The following is a 13,265-nucleotide window of genomic DNA, read 5'->3' on the forward strand; positions in this document are numbered from 1 at the left end:
GAGGTTGTCGAACCTCTCATCCCTCTGGATGGTGGCGCAGGGCAAGGGGAAACCTCTGTCGTTGCGACGCCGGTTGAGGAGGAAGTTAATGATGATGATCATGAAACTCCAGTTCAAGTTTCTGTTGAACCACGCAGGTCGACGAGATCACGCGCTGCTCCAGAGTGGTACGGTAATCCCGTCTTATCAATCATGTTGTTAGACAACAATGAACCTGCAAATTATGAAGAATCAATGGTGGGCCCAGATTCCAACAAATGGCTAGAAGCCATGAAATCCGAGATAGGATCCATGTATGAGAACAAAGTGTGGACTTTGGAGATACTACCTGAGGGCCGCAAGGCTATTCAGAACAAATGGATCTTTAAGAAGAAGACGGACGCTGACGGTAATGTGACCGTTTATAAAGCTCGACTTGTGGCAAAGGGTTTTTCACAAGTTCCAGGAGTTGACTACGATGAGACTTTCTCACCCATAGCGATGCTTAAGTCCGTCAGAATCATGTTAGCAATAGTTGCATTTTTCGATTATGAAATCTGGCAGATGGATGTCAAAACGGCGTTCCTTAACGGTTTCCTTAAGGAAGAGTTGTATATGATGCAACCCGAAGGTTTTGTCGATCCTAAGAATGCTAACAAGGTGTGCAAGCTCCAGCGATCCATTTATGGACTGGTGCAAGCATCTCGGAGTTGGAACAAGAGCTTTGATGAGGTGATCAAAGCATTTGGGTTTATACAAGTGGTTGGAGAATCTTGTATTTACAAGAAAGTGAGTGGGAGCTCTGTGGCATTTCTAATATTATATGTGGATGACATATTACTGATTGGAAACAACGTAGAGCTTTTGGAGAGCATAAAAGGTTACTTGAATAAAAGTTTCTCTATGAAGGACCTAGGAGAAGCTGCTTACATTCTAGGCATTAAGATCTATAGGGATAGATCAAAACGCCTGATAGGACTTTCACAAAGCACATACCTTGATAAAGTTTTGAAGAGGTTCAAAATGGAACAGTCCAAGAAAGGGTTCTTGCCAGTTTTACAAGGTACGAGATTGAGTAAGACTCAGTGCCCGGCAACTGATGAAGATAGAGAGCATATGCGCTCCGTCCCCTATGCTTCAGCCATAGGTTCTATCATGTATGCGATGCTGTGCACTAGACCGGATGTTAGCCTGGCCATAAGTATGGCAGGTAGGTTCCAGAGTAATCCAGGAGTGGATCACTGGACAGCGGTCAAGAATATCCTGAAGTACCTGAAAAGGACTAAGGAGATGTTTCTCGTGTATGGAGGTGACGAAGAGCTCGTCGTAAAAGGTTACGTCGATGCAAGCTTTGACACAGATCCGGACTACTCTAAGTCGCAAACCGGATACGTATTTATTCTTAATGGGGGTGCAGTAAGCTGGTGCAGTTCCAAGCAAAGCGTCGTAGCAGATTCTACATGTGAAGCGGAGTACATGGTTGCCTCGGAGGCGGCTAAGGAGGGTGTCTGGATGAAGTAGTTCATGACGGATCTTGGAGTGGTGCCAAGTGCACTGGATCCAATAACCTTGTTCTGTGACAACACGGGTGCCATTGCCTTAGCAAAGGAACCACGGTTTCACAAGAAGACCAGACACATCAAACAATGCTTCAACCTCATCCGCGACTACGTCGAGGAAGAGGACGTAAATATATGCAAAGTGCACACGGATCTGAATGTAGCAGACCCGCTGACTAAACCTCTTCCACGGCCAAAACATGATCGACACCAGAACTGTATGGGTGTTAGATTTATTACAATGTAATTCACATGGTGATGTGAGGGCTAGATTATTGACTCTAGTGCAAGTGGGAGACTGTTGGAATTATGCCCTAGAGGCAATAATAAATATAGTTATTATTATAATTCCTGTATCAAGATAATAGTTTATTATCCATGCTATAATTGTATTGAATGAAGACTCATTTGCATGTGTGGATACATAGACAAAACACCGTCCCTAGCATGCCTCTAGTTGGCTAGCCAGTTGGTCAATGATAGTCAGTGTCTTTTGATTATGAACAAGGTGTTGTTGCTTGATAACTGGATCACGTCATCGGGAGAGTCACGTGATGGACTAGACCCAAACTAATAGACGTAGCATGTTGATCGTGTCATTTTGTTGCTACTGTTTTCTGCGTGTCAAGTATTTATTCCTATGACCATGAGATCATATAACTCACTGACACCGGAGGAATGCTTTGTGTGTATCAAACGTCGCAACATAACTGGGTGACTATAAAGATGCTCTACAGGTATCTCCGAAGGTGTTAGTTGAGTTAGTATGGATCAAGACTGGGATTTGTCACTCCGTGTGACGGAGAGGTATCTCGGGGCCCACTCGGTAATACAACATCACACACAAGCCTTGCAAGCAATGTAACTTCGTGTAAGTTGCGGGATCTTGTATTACGGAACGAGTAAAGGGACTTGCCGGTAAACGAGATTGAAATAGGTATGCGGATACTGACGATCGAATCTCGGGCAAGTAACATACCGAAGGACAAAGGGAATGACATACGGGATTATACGAATCCTTGGCACTGAGGTTCAAACGATAAGATCTTCGTAGAATATGTAGGATCCAATATGGGCATCCAGGTCCCGCTATTGGATATTGACCGAGGAGTCTCTCGGGTCATGTCTACATAGTTCTCGAACCCGCAGGGTCTGCACACTTAAGGTTCGACGTTGTTTTATGTGTATATGAGTTATATGGTTGGTTACCGAATGTTGTTCGGAGTCCCGGATGAGATCACGGACGTCACGAGGGTTTCCGAAATGGTCCGGAAATGAAGATTGATATATAGGATGACCTCATTTGATTACCGGAAGGTTTTCGGAGTTACCGGGAATGTACCAGGAATGACGAATGGGTTCCGGGGGTTCACCGGGGGGGGCAACCCACCCCGGGGAAGCCCATAGGCCTTGGGGGAGACACACCAGCCCTTAGTGGGCTGGTAGGACAGCCCATAAGTGGTCTATGCGCCAAGAGAAGAAAAATCAAGAGGAAAAGAAAAAAAAGGGAGGAGGTGGGAAGGGAGGAGGACTCCCTCCCACCAAACCTAGTCCAACTCGGTTTGGGGGGGGGAGAGTCCTCCCCCTTGGCTCGGCCGACCCCCTTGAGGGTCCTTGGACCCCAAGGCAAGGCCCCCTCCCTCCCACCTATATATACGGAGGTTTTAGGGCTGATTTGAGACGACTTTTCCACGGCAGCCCGACCACATACCTCCACGGTTTTTCCTCTAGATCGCGTTTCTGCGGAGCTCGGGCGGAGCCCTGCTGAGACAAGATCATCACCAACCTCCGAAGCGCCGTCACGCTGCCGGAGAACTCTTCTACCTCTCCGTCTCTCTTGCTGGATCAAGAAGGCCGAGATCATCGTCGAGCTGTACGTGTGCTGAACGCGGAGGTGCCGTCCGTTCGGTACTAGATCGTGGGACTGATCGCGGGATTGTTCGCGGGGCGGATCGAGGGACGTGAGGACGTTCCACTACATCAACCACGTTCTCTAACGCTTCTGCTGTACGGTCTACAAGGGTACGTAGATCACTCATCCCCTCTCGTAGATGGACATCACCATGATAGGTCATCGTGCGCGTAGGAAAATTTTTGTTTCCCATGCGACGTTCCCCAACAAGATATAGAGCTGAGATTGGGGGCGGTGGTGCCACGTGGGCCCCACAAGCCTGCATGGCTTGGCTATAGGGGGTGGCCGCGGCATGTGGGCTTGTGGCCCACTGGGACGCCCCCTCCGGTGGATCTTTGCGCAGGTATTTTTCTTTTATTCCAGAAAAAATCCTCGTAAATTTTTAGGACGTTCCGAGAACTTTTATTTCTGCACAAAATAAACACCATGGCAATTCTGCTGAAAACAGCGTCAGTCCGGGTTAGTTCCATTCAAATCATGCAAATTAGAGTCCAAAACAAGGGCAAAAGAGTTCGGAAAAGTAGATACGACGGAGTCGTATCAGCGAGCCATAGGTCCTTCCATAGTTCCACAAAAGGCTCTCAATGAAAGCACCAATGTTGGTCTCAAAACCGCATGATCTCGAGTAGGGGGTCCGAACTGTGGATCTTGGATCGGTGGGTAACACGGGATGATGGAGATGATGTTTTACCCAAGTTCGGGCCCTCTTGTCGGAAATATGCCCTAGAGGCAATGATAAAATAGTTATTATTATATTTCTTGTTTCAAGATTATCGTTTATTATCCATGCTATAATTGTATTGAATGAAAACATAGATACATGTATGGATACATAGACAAAACAATGTCCCTAGCAAGCCTCTAGTTGGCTAGCCAGTTGATCAAGGATAGTCAAGGTTTTCTAACTATATGCAAGTGTTGTCGCTTGATAACTGGATCACATCATTAGGAGAATCATGTGATGGACTAGACCCAAACTATGAACGTAGCGTGTGATCGTGTCATTTTGTTGCTATTGTTTTCTGCATGTCAAGTATTTATTCCTATGACCATGAGATCATATAACTCACTAGCATCGGAGGAATATCTTGTGTGTATCAAACGTCGCAACGTAACTGGGTGACTATAAAGGTGCTCTACACGTATCTCCGAAGGTGTCCGTTGAGTTAGTATGGATCAAGAGTGGGATTTGTCACTCCGTGTGACGGAGAGGTATCTCGGGGCCCACTCGGTAATACAACATCACACACAAGCCTTGCAAGCAATGTGACTAAGTGTAAGTCACGGGATCTTGTATTACAGAATGAGTAAAGAGACTTGCCGGTAACGAGATTGAAATAGGTATGCGGATACCGACGATCGAATCTCGGGCAAGTAACATACCGAAGGACAAAGGGAATGACATATGGGATTATATGAATCCTTGGCATTGAGGTTCAGTCGATAAGATCTTCGGAGAATATGTAGGATCAATATGGGAATCCAGGTCCCGCTATTGGATATTGACCGAGGCGTGTCTCGGGTCATGTCTACATAGTTCTCGAACCCGCAGGGTCTGCACACTTAAGGTTCGATGATGTTTTAGTATAGTGGAGTTATATATGTGTGGTTACCGAATGTTATTTGGAGTCCCGGATGAGATCACGGACGTCACGAGGGTTTCCACAATGGTCCCGGAACGAAGATTGATATATAGGATGGTTTCATTTGGTCACCGGAAGGTTTCGGGCATTACCGGCAGTGTACCGGGAGTGACGAAAGGGTTCTGCGTATTCACCGGGAGGGGCCCACCCACCCGGGAGTGAGCCCAGTGACCCTAGGGTGGCGCACCAGCCCTTAGTGGGCTGGTGAGGCCATCCCAATAGGGCCATGGCGCCACTAGTGGAAAAACACCAAAGTAAAGAAAAAATGGTAAGAGGGAGGTGGGAAGGGAGAGGAGGACTCCTCCTTCCCAAACCGAATTGGAGTAGGAGTCCTCCACTCCACTTCGGCCGGCGCACCAAGGAGTCCCTTGAGCCCCAAAGCTAGCCCCTACCCTCCTCCTATATATACTGGTGGTTTTAGGGTTTTTGAGACACAACTTTGCCACGTGCAATTCAAACCTATACCACGTAGTTTTACCTCTAGATCGGATTTCTGCGGAGCTCGGGCGGAGCCATGCAGGAGTAGATCATCACCACCACCGGAGCGCCGTCACGCTGCCGGAGAACTCACCTACTTCTCCGTCTCTCTTTCTGGATCAAGAAGGCCGAGATCGTCATCGAGCTGTATGTGTGATGAACGCGGAGGTGTCGTCCGTTCGGTGCTAGATCAGAACGGATCGTGGGACAGATCGTGGGACGACGGTGATTTGAATCACGAAGTTGTACCACTACATCAACCATGTTTCTTAATGCTCCCCACTTAGCGATCTACAAGGGTGCGTAGATCTAATCTCCTCTCGTAGATGGACATCACCATGATAGGTCTTCGTGTGCGTAGGAAATTTTTTGTTTCCCATGCAACGTTCCCCAACACCTCTTGATGGAGGTCAAACCCTACGTCGTGATCTTGTTGTATTGACGGAGTAGTATAGAGTACACAGTTCATCTATCTCGAGATCGGATATTGTGGTCTAAAACCCTAATCGTAATGAGCGTAAATCCCCTATGAACTATAGCCCCTTGGTTTATATAGATACCAGGGGCGCTAGGGTTTACACAACGATGGTTAAATTAAAAAAAGGAATATGCATATTAGTATGTTGTCTTGGATTGCATGCCAAGTCTTGAAAGGGTCAACCTTGATCTTAGTGTCTTTACCGATGGTAGAACGACCGAGGAGTTTGGCCCACTAGAACAGATGGCCCGAAGACCGCCGTAATCCGGGACTCCCTCAGGGGGCGATTTTTGGGCCTCTCTAAATCATTTACGGACCGGGTGACTATTCAGGCTCTGATCTAGCCAAAGAAACATGGCAAACCTGTATAGTCTCCGAATTTTATAGTTTCCCCATTTTAAGGAATCTGCTAGAGATTCTCTAAGCATACACATCAAACACGACACAAGCATGAACACTACTCTACCTATGAATAGTATCGTGCAAGAAGGAATCGAATCCAATCGATTCGATTCAATTGGAATCAAATTGAATCCAGTCGGTTCATTGACATGCTAGTGATGAAACTCTAATCTACACATCTACGACAAGGGGAGATTTGGTTCTTACCGGAGCCGATGGAGCTCGAGTGTACTAAATGGACATGGATGTCGTCTAGAGGGGGTGAATAGGCACTTTAGAATAATTACGGTTTAGGCTTGAACAAATGCGATATAAAACTAACATCTAATTAGTCAAGCACAAAACCTAAAACAACTAAGTTCACCTATGTCCACCAACAACTTATGCTAAGCAAGACAAACAATTAAGTGATAGCAAGATATATAACAAGAAACAATATGGCTAACACAAAGTAAAGTGCACAATTAAAGTGTTCGGGTAAGAGATAACTGAGGCACGCGAAGACGACGATGTATCCCAAGTTAACACCCTTGCGGATGCTAATCTCCGTTTGGAGCAGTATGGAGGCACAATGCTCCCCAAGAATCCACTAAGGCCACCGTAATCTCCTCACGCCCTCGCACAATGCAAGATGTCATGATTCCACTAAGGTAGCCTTGAGGGTGGTCCCCGAACCGATACAAACAAGGTTCGGGCAATCTCCACAACTTAATTGGAGGCTCCCACTAACACCATGAAGCTTCACCACAATGGTTGTTGCTCCGAGATGATCTCAAATGCTCGGAGCAATCTCCACGACCTAATTGGAGACCCCGACGCTTGCGTGGAGATTTACACCACAATGATTGAGCTCCGAGGCACCACCAATCTTCTAGGACGCCAAGGCACCCAAGAATAACAAGCTATAGGGTACCAAGCACCAAAGAGTAATAAGCTTACCAAACTTCACTTCCACATATCATCGTGGAGAACCTATACACCAAATGAAATGGCAAGGGCACAAGGAGTGCCCAAGTCTTTCTCTCCCAAATCCCACTGTAACAACTAATGCTATGGAGGGAAATGATAGGAAGAACAAACAAGAATACAGAGAACTCCAAGGTCGATATCCAAGGGGTTCCCCCTACAAAGAGGAGAAAGTGATTGATGGAAATGTGGATCTAGTTCTCCTCTCTCTTTTCCCTCAAGAACTAGCAAGAATCACTGGAGGGATTGAGTGTTAGCAAGCTCGAAGAAGGTCAACAATGGGGGGAGAACACGAGCTCAAGAGTTTGGGAGCAATGGGGAAGAAGACCCCCTTTTATTGGCCTCCCCAAATCCAACCATTATGTGCACATGTCATGCACAGGTGTTAGTACCGCTCGGTTGAGCGGTACTACCGCTTAGTGCGGTAGTTCCATGAAAAAGCGGGCAAACAGCAGAAACCTCGAGGCAGTAGTGCCGCCGGAGCGGTACTACCGGCCGACCCAGCGGTACTACCGCTGGGATGCAATACCAATACTAGAGCCACAAAATAAACGATAGTAGCACTGATACTAGAGAGCGGTAGTACCGCGCGGGCAGTACTACCGCCCTACTGCTGTGCTACTTTTGTGAGTGAAGAGTAGAGCAACCGAACCACAAAATAAGCGGTAGTAGCAGTGGTAGTACATAACTGAAGTACCGCCTAAGCGGTACTACCGTGGTACCGAGCGGTACTGCCGTGTGAGCACTCAAAACTATCGTGAGAAAAGAAACTGCCATAACTTCCGCGTACGAGCTCTGAATTGAGAAAACTCAAGCTTGTTTGTTATATTAAGAAGAGGCGGTTATGAAAATGCCAATGATATTGAGATATGAAACCCCTATGATTTAAGAACCGGCAAAAACTCCAACATCGAAAACATCATAGAATATGCATATGGACTCCGTTTTCGATGAAATCGAGCTTGCCATGAAGATAACCATAAGCTCAAGAACCCGCAAAGAGAAAAGCCAAGCAAGAACCAAGAAAGATAATGATGTCAAGAATGCAATGGTTTGAGCTCTCAATGAACAGTATGATCCAGCTACTCACTTGAGAGCCCCCCTTGATAGTATGACAATTGATCCCATAACCCGGTCTCCCAACTAAGACCATGAGACGGTAAAATAGAAAACCTATCAAGGGAAAACATTTGCCTTGCGCATAGTCCATTTGACCTACATGATGACCACCTTTCTTGATTGCGTCGGCTCGATGAAGACTAGTAGATTGTTCCCCCATACCCCACTATGGGTGAGCCACTCTTCAACGCATCTTCACAAGTCCATTGCCACCACAATGGATGGCAAACTTCAAGCATGATTTCCTCGTGATGCTCCACTTGAACTTGCACAACTCAATCTTGATGACGAACACCACTTGATGTCATCCTCCATGGGATGTATGAGATCTTCCTCTTGATGCAAGCCCATGGATATATATATAACCCCACATAGAATTCTCACATAGACCATAGGTCAGTACACAAAGCATAATGGACAATACTTACCATACCATGGGATCACTTGATCCCTCTCGGTACATATTGTATGCTTTGAGCGTCGATCAACTTGATTAACTCGTTGACTTAGTCTTGATCAACCTTTTATCTTATCATCTCTCTTCATAAAGATGATGTCTTGAAGGTAAACACGAATGCTCACACAATCTTCTTCTTCTTCTTCTTCAAGACATGCTTGCAATAAGCTCAACTTTTACATGACCAATTTTTGGATAAAACCTTGAATACCACCTTGGTCACCATATAAACTCCTTGAAACCAACAGATGGACTTCAAGAAATGCCTATGGACAAATCCTTTGAATATAACTTAACGCCACCATTAGTCCATAGGGATTGTCATCAATTACGAAAACCACGCATGGAGAAATATGCTCTAACACGTACGCTGGCCGGGGAGAAAAGCCCGGAGGCAAGGAGATGGTTGGCCAAGAGAAGGAGGAGCCGCCAATACCGACGACCGTTTGCAATGTCCCGATGCTCATGGCTACGCGTGCGGTCGAGGAGGAGGGTGTCGTCCTCCATGGGCCTGCCGCGCTGCCTGAAGAAAACTCTCTAACGAGGGTTAAAAACCCGCCCAGGGGGGTTAGGAGCACAGGCGCAGTGCCCACCCCCTCCGGAGGCACCACCAAACTAAGGACGATGAGGTCCGGAATGGCACGAAGCCGGAGTGATCGGCACCGTATTGGCCACACGAGTCGGACTGGTTCACACATGAGACGACGTGCGGAGAGCCCTTTTGAGATCGACCCTGGAGTTCGCCAAGCCGGCAACCCACCACTCGTGGATGCGGTTGTTGCAGACGCTAATGGGGTCAGAAGACGGTGCGGCGATGGATGACTCATCGGAGGAGAGGAGAGGAGAGTAACGAGAGGTGAGAGGAGAGTGAGTAAGCGTAGTGTGAAAGGGAGCGGAAGGTGACACGAGAGAGAGGAGGGTTAAGAGATGCCCCTTCTGTCTCCCGCACTCCCCGATGCGTGCATAATACCGAAGAGCCACGCATGGCCACGCTGAACCTGGCTGTGAAGAAACCATTGATTCGACAGTAGCTCACGGTCCTAACCCGAAACTGCTTTCAGTTCCATGTAGACCGAGACGGATGCAACTCAGGCAAGCAAACACTTTATTTTCGTATAGCGCGGGTTTGGTTTGGCAAAATATAAGCAACTAAACCCGTGGAAAGATGAAGGCGTTCAGAATGACCCGTGTTTTTTTGAACATAGAAATTCAGTGATGTGGTCGATCTCACGTGTTTTCAGATTTATGTATCGATCCAGTGTTTTATGAAACGTTTCAGGACGAGAGGAAAAAAATGGAAAACGCTCAGGTTCAACCGAGTGATTTCTGGAAAAATCAGTTGTGTCACTCGCGTGCCATGTCGTCTCGTGGTCCCGCGACGCCTTCCCTATCCTCTTCTTCAAGATCGAGATCGAGCCCATCCTCTCTCTCTTCTCGCATACTTCTCTATATGCGATGCGGCGTGGCCGTCGGTGGCTGCTGCAACTGGAAAACCCATGTATCCTCTCCCTCTTCTCGTGGCCCGGCCTTCCTTTTCTCCGTCGAATCGACCACCACCGGCGTTGCCGGAACGCTGCATCCATGGCTGAGATGAAGGGAGAAGTTTGGCGACGGTGCTGCAACGGAGCATCCATGAGGCTACTCGCCGGTAAAGGTGCTGCAACAGAACATCCATGGCGCCCCTCGCCAGCGACGGTGCTGCACCGCAGCATCCTGCTCGCCGACGTCGGTGCTGCAACGCCGGTGCTTAAATAGGACGTGGTCGGGACATCGGTGTTGCTAAGAAGCATCATCGAGAGCCGCCGGTGCTTCAATGAAGCATCAACGGGTCCACTGGTGTTGCGTTGACACATCATCGAGCCGTCGGTGTTTCATTGAAGCATCATCAGACCATGAAGTGCTTCAGTGAAGCATCGCTATGACCGAGAATTGGTACTCCGGCGAAGGGAGCTGCTACCGGGCTGCTGCTCCCAGGAGCGGGGAGGAAGACGAGCACTCTCAATAAAAGAGGTTATGCACAATAAATCGGATGGCTATCCCGGCGGTTGATCTTCTTCTGAGATCAATCAGCCCAATCTGACGTTTGGTACTTATCCAAAAAAAAAAAAAAGTGACGTGTTGTGTACCGAGCAGTTCGCCTGTCGAATCATGGCGAGTTGAAGCTTCCAGGTTTTTCTCCTCTCCGTCACATCCCACCTACTCCTATATTGCCAACAAAAACACCCTGATCCTATCACCATTCCCCCGCCAATCATTGCTTGGGCAGAGAAAGGGGAGCCAGGGCGAGAAGACGATGCTGCCATTCACGCGTCTCTCCCTCCTCCTCCTGCTCCTCGTCTCGCTATCGTCCCCGCAGCCGCAGGAGCTCCACGAACAAGAGGGCGGCCTCCACGAGAGCTTCCTGCGTTGTGTGTCCCGTCTCTCGCCGGACACCGCCGACCCGTCCGAGCTCGTCCACTCGCCGGCGGACGCCTCCTACCCGCCCCTTCTCGCCTCCACCATCCAGAACCTCCGCTTCGCCTCTCCTCGGACGCCGAGGCCGTCGTTGCTCCTCACGCCCAAGACCGTCACCGAGGTGCGGGCGTCCGTGGCCTGCTGCAAGGCCCACGGCCTCACCGTCCGCGCCCGCAGCGGAGGCCACGACTACGAAGGCCTGTCCTACCGCGCGATCCGTCCCAGCGGCGGCCGCCCTTTCGCCGTCATCGACGTCGCCGCGCTCCGGACAGTGCGGGTCGATGCGGCGCGCCGCGTGGCGCGCGCCCAGCCCGGGGCCACCCTTGGGGAGCTCTACTATGCGGTCGCGGAGGGGAGCGGTGGTGCGCTGGCGTTCCCCGCCGGGATCTGCCCCACGGTCTGCGTCGGCGGGCACCTCAGCGGCGGTGGATTCGGGCCGATGATGCGCAAATACGGCCTCGCCGCCGATAACGTCGTAGACGCCGAGGTAGTGGACGCGGGAGGGAGGCTCCTGGACCGTGCGGCCATGGGGGAGGACCTCTTCTGGGCGATCAGGGGCGGCGGCGGAGGCAGCTTTGGCATCGTCGTTTCTTGGACCGTGAGTCTGGTCCCCGTCCCGAGCGTCGTATCCGCCTTCACCGTCCGTCGGCTACTCCGGCGTGGTGACGAGGACGAACAAGCGATGCTGCGCCTCCTAGCCAAATGGCAGCTCGTGGCACACGCCCTCGCGGACGATCTCTTCGTGAAGGTGGCCATGGAGCCCAAGGTCGATGACGGCGGCAAGAGACGACCATTAGTGGTGTTCAAGTCACTGTTTCTTGGCAATTGCAGCGGGATGATCACCCAAATGGACTTCCATTTGCCTGAACTAGGTATTAAGCCAAGCGATTGCAGAGAGATGAATTGGATACAGTCGACGCTCTACTTCTACGGCTACACCAATGGCCAACCTGCAGAAGTGTTTCTGGACAGAACACTCCAACCCAAAGACTACTACAAGATCAAGCTTGACTACCTGACGTCGCCAATTCCGGCAACCGGTCTGAGCATGTTGTTCGCCAAGGTCGTCGAAGAGCAGGGCGGCTCGATCGACATCGACCCCCAGGGCGGCAGGATGAGCGAGATACCAGAATCCGACACGCCGTATGCGCACCGGAGAGGGTACCTCTACAATGTCCAGTACTACGTCAAGTGGGGAGGCGACAAGAATGTGTCATATGAGGAGAAACATTTGGGTTGGGTCAGGGGGGTGCATGAGCTCATGGCACCCTTTGTGAGCAATAGGCCTAGAGCTGCATACATTAACTTCAGGGACCTGGACTTGGGGCAGAACGTGGAGGGCAATACAAGCTATGAGGAGGCCAAGGTGTGGGGGAGAAAGTACTTCAGGAGGAACTTCAGGAGGCTGGCAATGGTGAAGGCAGAGGTTGATCCTGACCAGGTATTCTGGAGTGAGCAGAGCATCCCTCCTCTGGTTGTGGCCAGGAGGAAGAGGGGGGGAGAGAGGCATGGTGGATTGGTTTTAGAGATTTGACAGTTGAGGCGCAGGTTTGTGTCCCTTCTAGCGTATGTTTCTCAAAAAGTAAAATAAAAAGCCCAGTTGCCTCGTCTCTTGCGATGTTGTGCCGAATTATCCTCTATTATATCATCTTTAACAGAGCGCGCGTTAAAAAAATATACAACGTCAAAATAATCTTTTTTAACGTGGAAAGAACGCTTGTTCCAGCAGGCACAGTAAAATATGACGCGTCGCTATAACTTCAATAGACACGCTAACTTTACAGCATACGCAACACAAACAACATATCTTCATATCAAT

The 13,265-nt window shown here is 49.3% G+C and overlaps 1 protein-coding gene across 1 annotated transcript; it reads left to right on the forward strand.

The window, feature by feature from the left end:
• Positions 1-11,218: 11,218 nt before the first annotated feature.
• Positions 11,219-13,056, forward strand: LOC123446695 (berberine bridge enzyme-like Cyn d 4). Its single transcript, XM_045123254.1, has one exon. The coding sequence runs from the start codon at positions 11,286-11,288 to the stop codon at positions 12,978-12,980; it is 1,695 nt and encodes a 564-aa protein (XP_044979189.1). The 5' UTR covers positions 11,219-11,285; the 3' UTR covers positions 12,981-13,056.
• The last annotated feature ends 209 nt before the right edge of the window (positions 13,057-13,265 follow it).

The sequence above is a fragment of the Hordeum vulgare genome, chromosome 4H (assembly GCF_904849725.1).
Source record: "Hordeum vulgare subsp. vulgare chromosome 4H, MorexV3_pseudomolecules_assembly, whole genome shotgun sequence".
Taxonomy (NCBI): Eukaryota; Viridiplantae; Streptophyta; class Magnoliopsida; order Poales; family Poaceae; genus Hordeum; species Hordeum vulgare.